This window comes from Ixodes scapularis, unplaced genomic scaffold (assembly GCF_016920785.2).
Source record: "Ixodes scapularis isolate PalLabHiFi unplaced genomic scaffold, ASM1692078v2 PGA_scaffold2__306_contigs__length_199485367, whole genome shotgun sequence".
Classification (NCBI taxonomy): Eukaryota; Metazoa; Arthropoda; class Arachnida; order Ixodida; family Ixodidae; genus Ixodes; species Ixodes scapularis.
In genome coordinates, this window is record NW_024609857.1 from 49,443,011 (window position 1) to 49,459,627 (window position 16,617).

Here is a 16,617-nt window from a genome sequence, read left to right on the forward strand (position 1 = left end):
GGGTATTCACACGAGGGAGAAATCCCGGGGATTTCTCCCCGGCACGCGCGCATCACGAGATGAAAACGCGAGGCTTTTGCACATCGCAAAGCCTGACGTTTTCGTCGTGGGATGCGCGTGACGGGGAGAAATTTCCGGGATTTCTCCCTCGTGTGAATACCCAGGGGCTAGCCATGTCCGTATGTCCGTCCGATGTCCGGCGTCGGGTGCTCGTGCTCACGAGCACGTGAGCACGTGCTCCCGTGCTCGTGTAGGGCAAAAAAAAAAACGCATCTGCACGTGGTGAATGATGTTGATTGGGGCGAAGCTCTGGTGGTGCTTGTCTGCGTAGACGGTGAGCCGCAGCATGCCGAGCCTTTCGTTCATTTTCATCCATGTCAGAAAGAGAATGTGTGGTATGGAACGTGGTTATATGCGCATTTGAGTATTTGACCGCAGCGTGACATGGATGAAAACGAACGAAAGGCTCGGCATGCTGCGGCTCAGCGTCTACGCAGACAGGCACCACCAGAGCTTCGCCCCAATCAACATCGTTCACCACGTGGAGATGCGGTTTTTTTTTTTTTTTTTTTCTGTTTCTTTTTATAACTGAAAGGCTGTTGAAAGATAGTCGTATGAATTATGCAATGTTTCAGGTGACGTTTTCATCTTAAAAACAAAAACACTACTATTTGTTGCGCTTGTGTCCGGGACCGGGCCCCGTGGTGCCCGGACCGGGTAATACAGCATGTCAGAGCGCTCGAATGGTGCAGAGTCACGAAGCGTGACCCTGCGCTGCTTCAGTGCTTCCCCACAAGACATTAAGCGAACCATTCCCCCATGTTACACCGACATTCACTTTTACGCATTGCACGACCGACACCGCACAAAAACCACCACTCATATTCGCGCACTTGCTGAGTAAAGATTAAAACAGCGCAAGGACACGGACAAGAACAAGAAGGTAGACAAACAAGGCGCTGTGCAGCGCCTTGTTTGTTTACCTTCTTGTTCTTGTCCGTGTCCTTGCGCTGCTTTAATCTTTAATCATGAAATACCAACTAGCCCAAACTTCTACTTTAATCAACTTGCTGAGTACCTACCTTAGTCAATTTTCCACTCTAAAAGGTTTCTATTGGTGTTTCTTTCCGTCGAAGGCACCCTCTGGAAACCAGGGAGCACGGCCGACACAGCAGCCGGCGCCAACAACAAGAACAATGCGGCGACAGCCCACGCCATGGAGGACAATGTGGACTACCAGTGCGGTCTGGGCAGCTGCCGTCCAAAGATCCTTCAGCGGCTGGCCAACCCTAGGGTCTTCTTCATCGTCTACAGCGTCATGGGCATTCTGCAAGGAGCCTACAAGACCTACTTCGTGGGAACACTGTCGACCATCGAACGCCGCTTCGCCATGTCCAGCAAGACGACGGGCATCATCCTCATCGCCGACAACCTGAGCCCCATCATCATCAACCTGATCGCGGGCTACTACGCCAGCCGCATCAGCAGGCCCAAGCTGATGGGCATCGGCGCGCTCATGGTGGTCCTGAGCTGCCTGCTCAGCATCGTGCCTTACCTGGTGTACGGGCCGGCGCTGCACATCCTCTCTTCGAATCCGGCCGAGCTGCTGGCGAGGAAGAAGCCGGACAACCTGCTGTGCAGCGCGGTCGGCAAGCACCACGACTGCGCGCCCGGATCGGCCGCGGACAGCTACGTCCCGTTCGCGCTCTTTTTCGTGGCCAACTTCATCAACGGCTTCGGAGGCTCCACCTTCTTCATCGTGGGCAGCAGCTACATGGACGACAACATCCAGAAGAAGAACTCGCCTATGTACTTTGGTGAGTGTGTGCCTCAATCCCGTTTCGTATCGTTTTATGCGCGAATAGACCTCTCGAGCATGAATGAAACTGCTTAGCAGCATTGACTGGGACCAACGTTGTGTAGGTTTCGGTGTCCGAGAAAAAAGAAACTAAACCGAGGATAATAGAATTATTGTAAAAGAAAGCACCACTAGCCAACTCTAATCGTGTGGGACACAGCGTTCCAGAATCAACTCGGTTTCTTCTTCAGGGGCCCCAACCAGACTTCTGTCAAATATCTTGTTTAAGAACAATACAATACATCGAGTTTGATCGAGATCTATCAACTTGCAGGTATAAGATTCAGTCTGTGTTAAAGCCGTAATATTACTAATTAAAAGCGTTTCACCTACTGTATAATTAGATAGATGTGCAGTAGCTGAGGAATTCCTTAATTACAATGCAATTTCAAAAACTAAAAATTAGTTCGTCTTGAAATTACTTGCAAGTTTGTTCAGTTTTTCTTCTTTTTTTTTTTTCTCAAGTAAGCAAGTACACAAATTAGTGTGTATTTAGTCTCAGCATCATTGGGATATGCTGTCACTACTTCAAGCTCCACCGTGAGGAAAGCGCAGAGTAAAACGAAGCAGTGCCGATGTATGCTGAGCAGTTCGTGAACAACAGACATCTACAAATTATTTTAAAAAAGTAATTAAGTTAAGTTACTGAGTATTGGCCTCAAAATTAATTTTAGTAGAGTAGAAATTACTCAAATGGAAAGTAATTGAGTAGATTACTAACTACCGTAAAGAAGTAGCATATTACTTTTAAAGTTACTTTTATATGCTTTTCTGGTAAAAAGAAAGCTCATAGGTTTTGATCCGTTATCGGAATGGTGCTAGCCAAATATAAATCGGCTTGTTTTTTCACAAAAATGCTTAAATAGCTGGTTCTGTTTCTGCGTGCCTCACTGTTTTGTACTTCCTTGTTTGTTTGGTCAATTATGTATTGCAAATGTGTCATTTCTACTTTGAGGTTTAGCACTGCATGACCTTGATTTTTTAGACAGTGCATGCTTGTGTACAGTGTTGCGTAAGGTACATCTTAAAAGTACTTGAAGGAAAATACAACGTAAATGAGGCGTTATGTGCATCGAGTAAAGTAGTAAGTACACGGGGTGCAATGTACTTGGAGTGACGTACTATAAATACAATATATTTGAAGGTAAAGTAATAGTACTTTTAACACAATCTACCATGATGACCTTTCATTCCCTATACAGTGTTTTTTAACTGGTATGCATTGCTCGGAGGCGCATCAGTTTTTACGGAAATGGCAGCAAATATTGTATAAACTCAAGTCGCCACAGAGTAGTTGTACTCTCGCTGACGAACTATTTGAAATAATTAACTTACAAGGCACTTATTTGTGTCGGTTTTATAGCCGCCATTACTTCATTCCGAGAAATGAGCAGACGACATCTCGAAAGAGCGCATTTTCACACGAAGAAATGCCATTTTTTTGTTTTTAAATTTGGGGAATGTACACTGAAGTCGGGAGTTTTACTTTATTCGGAAGGTAAACATGCTCAGAGAATGTACTTCAAGTAAAGTACAAGTTTTCTAAACAGTAGTACCTTAAGTACCATGTACTTAGACTACTTCCCAACACTGCTTGTTTATTATTTTTTATATAAAAACATTGGGGGAATTATTAAGCTTTCTCGAACGATCTTCGAAGATCTGCATATCCTGAGTTTTGGGAGGAAAAGCAACGCAAAAAAGTCCCCTTTGCGTTGCCCTTTAGCACGCGATTCTTCGAGTACAGCATAAACTACGAGAGCACCAGATGAGCTTCAGAGCAGGTGCTGCATTTTGTTGCCTCCTTAGAGTGAGGATGCAGTGTGTGCACCTTCTGTAGTGGGTGAGAGTTTCTACACTGAGGATTTACAATGATTGCATTACATTATTTTACATCATTACATATTTACATTACAATGATCAGGGCTTGTGGCAAAGAAAAAAAAATAAACCAAACTCATGGCTTCACTTATTACGTTATCTTAAAAATAGCACATGAACATGCGAGCTCACTGAGACAATTAAAATGCGCCCACTTATATGAACCCAGGGATAACGAAATATCAGATATACCTAATATTTGTTACGCATTCTTGTTGCTTTATTTTCAATAGTAGTCTACTTTTAACGAACAACTTCGAAGCGGTATTGCGGATGTAGCAAAACAAAACAGAAAAACCTACACATGGGTGCACTTGAGCACGCATACGCGCGCGACAGCCGACAACATCGGAACGTGACTCTTTCGGCGCCATTTATTTTTCCCGCACGACGTATATTCTCTGTCTTTACCTTTAAAACTCCGCCAGTTTTGTTCGACCATGTGCGCTCGAAGTCCACGGTCGTATGCGCGGAATGAATAAACTGTTGTGCGAGAGTAACTCCCTGTTTCATCTACTCCTGTCCAGCGGAATAATCGGTTATTGAGCTTTCCCTGATCCTACGCATTCTTCAGTCAGCTGGATAGCATATAACCGCATTTCTACCGTATTTTATCGTCATGATCATCAGCTGCGTCAGCCACAGTAAGCTTGCATACCTGCTGCTTCTCGTTATTCCACTTTCTCTCAGCGCAAACAATCGGAGTGTGTTACACGCGCTCCCGCGTCGAGTACTACAAAAACTAAAGGAAGATCCATTGATGGATCCTTAGCGAATCCGTTAACAAGACCTTTGGTAAACGCCACACACGTACCCCTTTGGGAAACGCTGACCCCTTCACTTTTCTGTATTGGATTTCTTTTCTTTTTCTTGTAATTTTTCTGCCTCTTTTTGGCATCGTTGCGGGGTCAGTGTTAGCGCTTCCCAAAGGGGGGCGTGTGTGGCGTTTACCAAAGGTCGCGTTAACGCATTTCCTAAGAATCCATTAAAGGATCTTCCTTTAATTCTTTTTTTCCGCCTACTTGGACCAGCGCTAGTACTTGGTTCACACTTCATTTTATGGCACAAATTAAAGCGTTCCGCGCACTTGCAAGTTCAGACTCGCCCCAGCATCCGCGCTCCCATTGGCTTCCGCCCTAACCTAACCTAACCTAACCTAAACAAAACCCGCACTAGAAAAAAATAAATAAAAATACCGCATCTCCACGTGGTGAATGATGTTGATTGGGGCGAAGCTCGGGTGGTGCTGATGATACTGATTTTGGTCATAGGTAGCGCTGATGGTGCCGTTTTCATTCATGTCAGTAGGAGAATGTGTGGTTTTCTTCTTTTTCTTTTTTTAAGAAGACAGATGGGATGGCAACTCTGAACCCCCTACTCTTTCTTTTTTTCTTCTTTTTCTTGATACTGATTTTGGTCATAGGTAGTGCTGATGGTGCCGTTTTCAATCATGTCAGTAGAAGAATGTGTGGTTTTCTTCTTTTTCCTTTTTTTAAGAAGACAGATGGGATGGCATCTCAGAGCCCCCTATTTTTTTTTTCTTCTTTTTCTTTTTTATTATCTTTTTTAATTTTTTTTTCTTGCTCTCGCTGCTGAACTCACGAGCAGGAGCTCGTGAGCTCCTGCTCGTGAGCTCACGAGCAGGGGCATGCCGGACGGCGGACGGACATACGGACATGGCTAGCCCCTAAGGAGCTTCGCCCCTAAAAAAAGAAAAAACAATATTTTGACTGGATTAGCGATTTTGTTATAGATGACGTCACTCTGCAGAGTATATCAAGTGCTGTCTTAACCCTAGGAATGGGCTTCGCCTTCAGGCTCCTTGGGCCCGTCCTGGGATTCCTTACCGCCGGGATCTGCCTACGGTTTTACGAAGATCCATTCCGTAAGTACAGAGCGGGTCCAACTCCCAACTTTCATACAGACTTCTATGGGAATAATTGCGGAATTAGACTTCGTAGAAACGATCGAATATCATAACCGGAGAAAACGTAGTATAGAGTCAATGCTGTCAATGCTACGCACGGTAATTGTTTTCTTTGAGTCATCCCTGCACTATTGTCCCCGAGTATAAAACCTACACTCGCGTTCAACATTCTGTGACAGATCACAGAAAAAAATTCGAGTGCGTTAACTTTGAGAGTTGTCCTCAGGAGATGTCTCTCGCGTGACTTCTCAAGATCCCAAATCGGCTATTTGATTTTGCATTTATTGTTCCTGTTCTGCTTCTTGAACAAAAATGAGCTTGTAGCTCATGCCTGTTCAACATACGGCAAGCGCAACTAATTGAATTGCCCGTCATCAAGAGAAGCAAAAGGAAAGTTGGCCTCATAAATGCACCTTTTGCGAAAATCAGTGTTTGTATGCAAAAACTTGATTGCTCTTCCATTCTTAAGGAATATGAAATCTGTAGTATATTCTGCGCAGTGGTTACTTAAAAGTAGTAAAAAATACCTCTTTTTAGCCAAAGTCGAGACGCAGCCTACGCTACGGGCTAATGGGATCAAACAAACAGTGCCAGAAGCGCAGGTCACTAGGCCTTTTCTGTTTATGATTGGTTCAGCGATGATGGAACACGTGCAGAGACATGACGAAAGCCATGATTGTGAGTTTTTGATGCTGCCTGGTTGGTCCCATCAGCTCGTAGCATCGGCTGCGTCTGGGCTAGTACAGCTTGATCATGCTGACAGAGACCAAGGAGCACAGAATGTATTGTGAATGAGCTGAACATATGCTGTGTGTGACGTCACGTGACATCACATAACTGTGATGCCACATGACATCATGGTATACCATGATGTCACGGTGTCTAACCAATGTTACTAGATTAGGTCAGCTGCAGAACTCCCGCGAAGGGGGTTGCCCCCATCCCTCACTTCAGTCAGCCTCCCATCGTTTGAAGAGTTATCTGTAGTTTGTCATTGCAAAACTGTGCATTGTAAAGAGTACGGTGAAACGCCATCTAGACGCTGTGTATCAAAACAGATGCATTCTATATAATACAATGCAGTTACGATAGCAGCCATCCTCAAGCCGATGGCACGTCAAACGACGGGAGCATAACGGGAGACCAGAGTGCGGGAGACGAGCCGTGAATGGAGAGGGGGGTACTGCTCGTACAACCAGCGTCTATGGGCGGTTCCGAAACGTCTGGGCCCGCACCGCACCCGTCCAGTGCAGTAAACTCTTTCCACTTTAGTACACGAAAGACTGGCGGGGAGAGAAGGAGGCTCCCCTCTCCCCTCTAGCCTTCCATGTACCATGAACCGCACTGCACCGGTGCGATGCGGGTCCAACGCTGGGTGTCGCATATCATGACGTCACGTGTTGTTTGTCACGTGAATTCAAACGTCATGCGATGTCATAATAATGGAGTCACATGATGTTGTATGACGTCAGTGTAACGTGACGTCACACGGCGTCATGGTATCTCGTGATGTCACGTTGCAGTGTCACGTGACCTCATGCGACGCCATGATACACGTGACATCATGACGCCACGTCACACAGTGACGTCAGGGTCACGTGACGTCACGGAGTTACACATCAGGTCAGGGTGTTACAGTCCTTCGTGGCGCTTACTCATGACGGTTTTCTCGTGGAATTCGGTTGATAAAACGCGCTCTGTGTTAAAAGCTGAGTATCACGTTCCACACTGCACAAGTGGAATCTGATTGACCTTTCCAGATGACCCTGGCATCACACCCAGAGACCCGCGGTGGGTTGGCGCCTGGTGGATGGGCTACATCCTGTTCGCTATGGGGCTGGCACTTGTCGCTCTTCCTATGATGCTCTTCCCGCGGATTCTGCCGTCGGGAAAGCACTACAAAGTGAACAATCTCCAGAAGCTGTCAAAAAGTAAATCCAAGGACGGTCTCAAGACGGAAAACGGCCCAGAGAAACATCCCTTCATAAATTTCGCCATTTGTAAAGGTATGAAATCACCATCAATGTTTATACCACGACACGGTGTACTTCTGAGACCGCTTGTTATATGGGAGGATTGCTAAAACAAATCATGAACGTAGTCTGACCTGAGAGTAAGAACTTGCAGAACTGCCTGGAAGCCTCACAGTAGTACTAGTCAACGTTTTGCTTAGAGACCTATAGTTTATTCGGGACAACAGATCTGCTAAGTTTCCTAGCGAGTTATCGGCCGCCACTTTTCCAGCAGGTTCCTTTTTCATATTCTTTCTACTAACTTAGACTATCGTCGTGATTTGTCCAGATTAGACATAGCAGAGTTGCCGATGTTCTTGAGCGGATAAACATCAGACGAGCTGTGTACAGAGAAAAGAAAATTGGTTATATGTGTACATAAACAGAAAAGTTAAGATACATACATGTAGCTATTCCTTCACGATATTACCTGCAGCTTTTTGGGCCTCATCATAAAGGGCCAAACTTTTGGATGCCCTCTTTAAGGAATTTGATGCGTAATGTGAATGGGGGAAACTGCATGAAGTTACGGGAAGGACTAACATATGTCTATGATGATGGGAGTCAAAGAAGAACGTCTGTCGCGACTGACGATCTTGCTAACGCGTCATGGAACAACCGAGAACGCAGACAGTAACCTTCTTTGAGGAGGACATCCAAAATATTATGCCACGTCATGATAATTGACCAAGTTTAGGCAATGATTATGTGGAGAAGTGGCCACAGCATGTATTCAAAGGTTGTACATAATAAGACATTTCTCATGGTTATTATTTTTTTTCTTCTGCCCAGTTCATGAGGTTGAACAAAAAACAGCTCTCGTATTACTGTTTGACTTCTCGTCTCGTGGTCTTTCCAGACATTGTAGTAATTGTCAAGAGGTTGGGCCGGAACCCAATCTTCATGCTGAAAACAATCGGAGCAGTGTTTGTGCTTCACGCCACTGCGGGCTATGGGACAGCCTTCACCAAATATGTGGAGTTCCAGTTTGGGCAATCTGCATCCAAAGCCAGCTATTACACAGGTAAGAGATTGCAAGGAAACAGAAAATGAGCAACATATATGATGCAACTCATTCTGGGATTCTTGGATTAATTGAAGCTTTGCTCAGGTGTCGAGATGGGTAGATGCTTCTATATACCATATTTACACCCGGTGTATAATCCGCAAAACCAAATTTTGGTTGAAAAAAAAAATGGAAAAGAATCCGCGTGCAGTTTATGCCTGTGGACAGTCCATGGAGTATCGTTAGGAAAATGCAGTACCGTAAACATTACGGAAATGCGCGCGCCATTTCGCTCCAAGAGCACTTTTCACCCATGCACGCGGTTGCCTTGCAGCAAAGTGAGATGCACACGATCGCACTGCGTGACTTTTCCGAAAGGGATGAAGGTCATTTCCAAAGCCTCACGCACGACGATTTAAAGGGCGGATTTAAAGGGGGGGTCCGGATGTCCTGACCCCCCTCTTGATTTTTACATGTGTAAAATTCAGGGCGTAAAACAAGGGAGGGAGGGAGGGGGTTCCTAAACATATGGTACGCTGACCAACACCTGACCCCCCCCCCCCCCCCCCCCCTCCCTCGGGGAAATTCCTGCATCCGCCCCTGCTCGCATGACACCTTGTTACACGGTGCAAAGCGTAGACGAAGTGCACTAAGCTTCGTAAAAGTAGCGCAGACAGCACAAATCGCAGTTCTTGCGTTGCCGACTCTGCGAATGCCGCTTCACCGCAGTGCGCCAGTGTACGGTGAGAAGCGAGCTAATTAACTTGCAAACATCAACCTCGATCAGAAATTTTCTCTTACTACCAGTGTTCAATGCAAAGATAAAATCTAATACCTGATACATAGTCGAATCAGTCATCGGAAGTGTGAAAAATTTGCACGTAATTATGTAATGGCCCCATAGACGGTTTCATTATTGAGAAAAATAAAAAATAAATTAACTTCGGCACAATGTTGTCGCAAATTTTTCAGTTTTGTGAAAGGTAGTCGAATGCAAGACGACGAGTACCTTGGCACAGCTATCACATCAGTGCAGCATAGTGAGTTGCAGGGATCAATAAGAAAAATGACAGTTACCACAAAATAGTGCCCTTCAACAATCCATATATTAGACCAGGGGTGGCCAGGCTCACCCGGCCTAAGAGCCGCAAACAAAACCACGAAACTTCCAAGAGCCGGGGGGGGGGGGCACAAACGTTTGTCTAAAACAATAAACTAAATTCTAACTACTTTCAGTCTATCCGAGTCAAAAGCAGTCCAACTGTACGTAAGGCAGTAAGCAGTAGCTCAACACTACCAAACCGCTACCTGTTTTTCGATTTAAAACGCGTTCCATTTCTCTTTCTCGGGAAGTGCTCGTGTGACCGGGAGGGTGGCCGGGGGGAGGGGGGGGGGGGGGTGTGTAAGAGAGCGAGCCGCGAGCCGCACTTTAACACGCGAAGAGCCGCATGCGGCTCGCGAGCCGCAGCTTGGCCACTCCTGTATTAGACTAATACCACAATTACAAATATTTTTCCCATAAACAAAACAGAAACTGCCCACAATCCCAGTAGAGTGATGAAACAAAAAGTCTGTTGTTTTAAAATGACCGAAAACACTGCAAGGCAGTGCATTAAAAAAAAATGCACTGCCTTGCAAACGAAATGGGTTTGTGTTAATTGCCAGACCACCATAGGAAGAATCACTTCCCTCACTTTAATATGTTCATTTCAGGCACCCTTACAATACCCCAGTGTAACAAAAGCAACATCAGATACTGCCACATCGCTTGCAAGCCACATTTATCTAGATCAATTAATAAATCCATGGTTATATTATAAATCAAAACTGTAACAAATTATAGCCAAAAAAAAATTTGGGCGTTTTACGTGCCAAACCAATGACGGGCATCTGGCACGCCCCAGCGGAGGACTGGGGATTTATTTCGACCATCTGGGGATCTTTTAAGTGCAACCGAAAGCTCGGTTACACGGCGCCTTCTCCGCAATAAGCCTCCGTCAGGTTGCGGGCACCTCGGCCGGGATTCGGACGTAACAAATTATAGCAGCTAGAAAGAACCTTCCAAAAAAATACCAGTATGTTGCTGCAGGCAAGCAACCACAAAAAACAACATGGAATCGAGTTTCCGTTCACAACGAAGAAAAAAAAAACTTCTGCTTCCCCTAGCGTGTGTGTCGTAGTGCGGACAGTTCACAAGCACTGTCGCTCGAACACTCTGTTGGTTCCCACAGGAGCAGCCAAGGTGGTGACCACCATGGTGGGGATCATGGTGGGTGCTGTGGCAGTCCACCGGCTGAGGCCACGGCCCACCATCCTCGCGGGCTACTCTGCCCTTGTTGAGATTGCCCTCACGACCGGGTTCATCGCAATGATGTTTATCGGGTGCGACAACCCCATCGTTGCGGGAGTCAGCCCCGGCACCAACACCACGTGAGCACAATTTTGTTCAAATCGTCTCCAGACGTGAGAGATAGATTCCCAACTCACTTGATATAGATGTCTATGTGTGAACATTGACGTTATGCCCACATAAAGAATGCAGTAATATACAATGTTGCCTATAATGTGAACTAAGAAAATGGTTTCCTTGTGCCCATACTTGTGTTCAAAGCACTCAGTGCTCTGGGTACTTTGGTTGGAAACAAAAGCATGCATCGACATATGGGTGGTGACCACAGTCCTTTGTCGAGCCAGCCAGCACATTCAAAGAAAGTCAGACCTTTTAGTCAGTGGGATCTGAGGTACAGGTACCTAACATCATTGTGCCATCAGTCATAGTGTCTCCAACGATTGGCTAAAGGTGCAGTGGCACAGTGGTCTCAAATCTCATCAAATGGTTTTACATTTGTTGCATCCTTGTTGACTTCATTTGCAGGACATCTCTCGTGGATGCGTGCAACGTGAACTGTGACTGCACCACCCAGATCTACGAGCCCGTTTGCTCGAACGACAAACTCACCAGCTTTTTCTCACCCTGCCATGCCGGCTGCAAGGACGTGTCTCTGTCACCAAGCAACAAAACGGTATGGCACCTGGTTTGTTTACTGTCGATCTCAGTGCAGCTTCATTAAACCTGTAGCATCACAGAGCAAGACCATGAAGCTGTCCTCCCCTCTGAAATTGACGGAACATGCAGCCGGGGCTAGTTAAGTAATGATAAGTTCAGAGCCCCGAGCTCGGGGAAAACAAAAACGGGCAGATTGCTTGGATGCAAGTTTTCGTGCACACTACTACACATTCAAGTATAAATATGTAATTTCTGAACCTTATGAAAATCCATTGATTTTTTTTAGGAACCCATGAGGGTACTTATAGGAAACCCTCATGGGTTCCCCAAGCTTATAAATTTCCTAAACTGTCCCTCTTCTCAGCAAAGTGTCGTCTTCCATTTTAAGCACTATTTTAGCAGACTTGAGGCACCCATTAATGCATAACTAAGAGCAAAACACTTCAGTAACAGCATCATAGTAGAAGCTCTGTAAGCTTCTGCACTGCTTTACTGGATCAACGTCGAGACCAGAAGAGGTTCCTTTGCTGCCATTTAAGGCAAATTTGGGTTCCTCGGGATCCTCGAGGTTTAAAGCTTTTGTATCAAAAGAAGTCAAGGCTGAACTACGAGGATGACATAGAACATGCACGGTTAACACTGTTTTTCTTGCACTGCCAAAGAATGTGCAAAAGTTGAACTAGATGCAGTCATGCCAACTTGCAGGTGTACAGCAATTGCAGCTGCATCGCGACAACAGTTGCGGAGGCCAGCTCCTACGTGACGCCAGGTCTCTGTGGTTCCACGTGCAACAAGCTGAGCCTCTTCCTGATGATTGTCATTGCCGGTCAACTTTTAGGCTCAACTGGCCGCATTGGAAGCATGCTCATTTATTTGAGGTTAGTATGGTCCTCGTAAGCATGCGTTAAAAAAAGAGAGACACTCACGCAATGACAAGATGCATCATGAATGGAGGCAGAACAAAAGGGGAAACGCTAGTCTTTTGTGCGTGGACATGCCAATTAAAAGTCTGAGAACAGTGGATGTTCTTATTTATTTATATATATTTAGTTTGGTGTGACATCTATTGATGTTGAGTATGTCACTCCCATGTATTGACCATTCTTTTCTTGAATACAAGACATATTCTTTCCTCTATCTTGATTTCTCTGTGAAATGAGTGGTTGTTCCTTGTTGATCAGTAAGAATGCTAACTGAAATTATATGGAATCTAGTCCTATGTTTGCCACTGTTAGGGAGCTGAGAACCATCAAGCTGTTTTCTTGGAGATTTTTCTTTCAGTCCCCTCCATTCTGATGGAGAAATGAGCTAACTGATTTCAATTACAATGAGAACTATTTGAGCATGGATATCTCGTTCCTACAAGTAGTCACAGAATACAACTTTTCGCAGCAGCACATCGTAATAATCGAGGTCATCAACTGAAGGTTCTTTGGGCAACTGGCATAAACTGGTATGTAAACATAGGAAAACATGAAATCATTTCTATTCTCCAAAAGTAAAGAACCCAACTATAGAATGTTGTTGAATCCAGGCCAAAGCCAAACTGATCACTCACCACTTGAGCAGAAATCTATTCTGAAGGGTATTTTTGCCCTTCATTTTCAAGCGCTGCTGCATCTGGTGCATGGTGAACACTTCATAGCACTGGCTGCACTACAGTAGTCATTTACACCTTAACAAGCAGCCAGCACACCCGACGCTGAATAGAATTTACATAATGCTCATTTTCATGCTTCTCTGCAAAATATGTTCTTCATCCCAACCTTAATAATAATTGTGTCGATTAATGCTCTCCTTTTCCAGGTGTGTAGATCCAATTGACAAAAGCATGGCTCTTGGAACGACATCGTCCCTGCTAAACATGTTTGGTAAGCATCCACATTAAATCCTTAAAAAAAAACCTGTGATTGTTCAAAGAAAACCAATTAAGACATGCAGAGGCTGCACTTTAATTTTAAAAAATGAGATAGAGGTTGAGCCTAGCATAGTTTTATCCCATAAATCTGAATGTCACGTTCATTTTCCCCAAAGAGGTAACTAAACGCGAGAAAACAAGAAAAACCTTTGACCAGTTGTTACATCATCAGAAGAGCTTTCGGCTGCCAGCGTAACGACACGCGTTGCATTATGGGACGTCGCAGTTTTCCCGCTAAATTTAGTGGAGAAACTGAATTGGTGTTGAGGCCACACGACGTAAATTTCCCCACTAAATTTAGCGAGGAAACTCAATTCGCTAAACTTAGCGGGCAAATGTAACCCGCTAAGTTTAGTGGGAAAATTCAGCGGAGAAATGTTTGCTAAATTTTCCGCTAAATTTAGTGGGGAAATTTTCCTGCAGGAAAATTTTTACTAAATTTAGTGCGGAAACTTAACCTGGCTGAATTTAGCAGAAAAATATTCGCGGGTAAATTTAGCGGAGAAATTTTCGCTAACTTTCCTACTAAATTTAGCAAGAAAATTTTTGCTTAATTTCCCGCTAAATTTAGTGGGAAACTTAACCCGCTAAATTTAGCGGGAAAATTTCCCCGCTAAACTTGGCAAGAAAATTTTCGCTAAATTTAGTGAAAATTCTTTGTGAAATGGGAGGCGAGGAGGAGAGCAGGAGAGGAGGGTACTGAGGGGGAGGAGAGGCATACCCCCCCGTACCCTCCCCTCCTCCTCATCAAGCGCTACGCTCCTATTTCGCATTACAGAGAACTGTGAATGTCTAATTTTTTTCTGCCCTTTTTACAAATAGCAAGAATGCACGTGCATAGCTTTGAAAGACACTGAAGAGGCGCAAGAAGAGATTTTGAAAACTCCTTTTCTGGTGTCACCCTTCGGAAAATTATTTTCTGCAGCCTCCATGCACCAAACTAAAAAATAATTTCTATATTAGAAAGCCTGGAGGTCAAATGAAGATGATTTAAGTGTGTCCTGAAATACAAAACCACTTCAGCTACCCTTTAAGTGGCTGTGCTAGATTCACAGAAAATTTAACCTTCAAGTGTGTTTCAAAGATTTTACGATAAGAGCAATTTTCTCCAGGACTTGCAAACAAAAAGTATCGTAGAAAGCATGGAACAATAGGAAGTGTCTTAGGCTCTTCAGGCTTCACAATGAGCTCGCTACCTTCGATGGTGCTTCAATACAACGCTGATTAAATGTGCACGGCAAAGACCTCATGAAAGGAATCAAGCTTAAACCAGATGAAAGCTGTACGAAAGAGACGCCATGTTGTTTCACACTCATTAATGGCTACAGGTGGCTCCCGACAGCATTGTGCTTTAGAAGCATGGTTAGAGCAGAAAGTAGCATTCAGCAGTTTTTTCCTGGTTTTCTCTCACAACTGAAAGGTTGAGACCTTTCAGTGCGAGACTACTAGAAACTGACTAGGGCAATAATATGTGGCGTTTCTCCACCACTTCTCTTAGCAAGGTGCAAAAGAGTGCAGATTTTAATGCAGTTTGCTTCGAATTATACTTGTAGAGTCCAATGCAATTTGGTTTGAGTCCATAATATTCATCCCTTTTAGTAAGCCCTCGGTCAAAAAACAATATCATCAATATGCATGCTCCATTGCTACCATTAACGGCATTTGGAAACAACCAAAAATACATTGAAAATTTCTCTCCCTTAGGATTTATCCAAAAAAACTCCAATACTTACATCAAAATCACAATGACAAAAGAAAAAGAGAGAGAGACAGAACTTTACATAAGTTTTGATTAGAGATGCCACAAACTTTTTGCGAACCTAAGGTTCAAAGATCGACCCAAGGGGTTTGAAAGGTTTGCAAAGTTTCGAAACGTCAAACCGATTACATGGGAAATCCAAAAATTTCCGTACTTTCAAATTTTTGTTGCTGAGAAATTCAATAGTTTTAAAACTTCAAATTTTTCACGCTATGAAATCAGATGTTTTCGAACCTATTACGCTAAGAAATTCTACAATTTTCAAACTTTCCAAGTTTGAGTTCAGAAGTCTGACGAACTTCGAACTTCTTAACAAAAGTTTGAGAAAGTTCTAGTCAAGTTCACCCCATAGGTTCCAAGCAACAAATATAACTGACACAATTGATGTCAATGTGTGAAGTGGAGTTGAAATTGCCCTCGGAGCTTTACCGGTAGCTGATTGTGCTACAAACGGTACGCTTGTAAAGTGCTGAATGATTGCTTTAGATTGGTCTTTTCTTTCGACTTCTACACAGAGCCTCCACCGCGCACAACTGCGTCGGTTTCCCCAAGGAAACCTGTAGGCCAACAGATCCCCGATCAGTACACTTGAAATTCAACTGAGGCACTGTGCGTGGAGCGTCCTTCATAGTATTAGGTGCTTTTGAACGCGAGTCCCTCGATTTCCTTGCTGCCTGGGAAAGGTGCATAAGGAGGGCAACGCCGATGCGCTACAGTGAGCGCTGAATCGGCACTTACTTCATTATCATTAGTAACCGGTTGCATTTTAGAGTGGCAGACATCTTCATTCATTGAAGAAGAAAAGTTCCAGGCAGTGGGAATATGGTTAGCCCGGTAACAACCGGTCATGACCTGATCAGCTGTATATTAGGCCGGGTGGACCCCTAATTTAGTTTGGTTGCATTCTCCTCAACCTTGACTTGTGTCGGGTGCTGTGCCTGCATTCAGTGTTTTCTCAATCCCAAGGGTCATACTGCAAAAAAATATTGGGAAGCCTGGATGCCTTTATGTGAATGCATTGCCCTGCATATTTAGCTGTCTTATGCCAGCATTGCATTTCGGCGACATTTGATCGAATTGCTACTAGCTTGCAAATAAGCAGGAAGTATGTTCACCTGACCACCTCAGGACTTTTCAATGAATTGTTCAACCAGTTCAACGCTTGTTTTATAAGGTACAACAAAATAACGGGTAACACAGGTAGTACCGTCAGTACTACAGCACTGAAGGGGCAGGAGTATATTCACGG

The 16,617-nt window shown here is 44.4% G+C and overlaps 1 protein-coding gene across 2 annotated transcripts in view; it reads left to right on the forward strand.

Moving 5' to 3' along the window:
* The window catches only part of LOC8028472 (solute carrier organic anion transporter family member 74D), a 73,634-nt gene that overhangs the window by 51,231 nt on the left and 5,786 nt on the right, over window positions 1-16,617 (forward strand). For both annotated transcript variants that reach the window (XM_029971067.4, XM_042291854.1), the window contains exons 3-10: window positions 1,137-1,817; window positions 5,538-5,624; window positions 7,427-7,672; window positions 8,538-8,702; window positions 10,916-11,114; window positions 11,560-11,707; window positions 12,397-12,569; window positions 13,498-13,562. In XM_029971067.4, coding sequence (XP_029826927.3) covers window positions 1,137-1,817; window positions 5,538-5,624; window positions 7,427-7,672; window positions 8,538-8,702; window positions 10,916-11,114; window positions 11,560-11,707; window positions 12,397-12,569; window positions 13,498-13,562 — 1,764 coding nt within the window. The remainder of the gene's footprint in view (window positions 1-1,136; window positions 1,818-5,537; window positions 5,625-7,426; window positions 7,673-8,537; window positions 8,703-10,915; window positions 11,115-11,559; window positions 11,708-12,396; window positions 12,570-13,497; window positions 13,563-16,617) is intronic.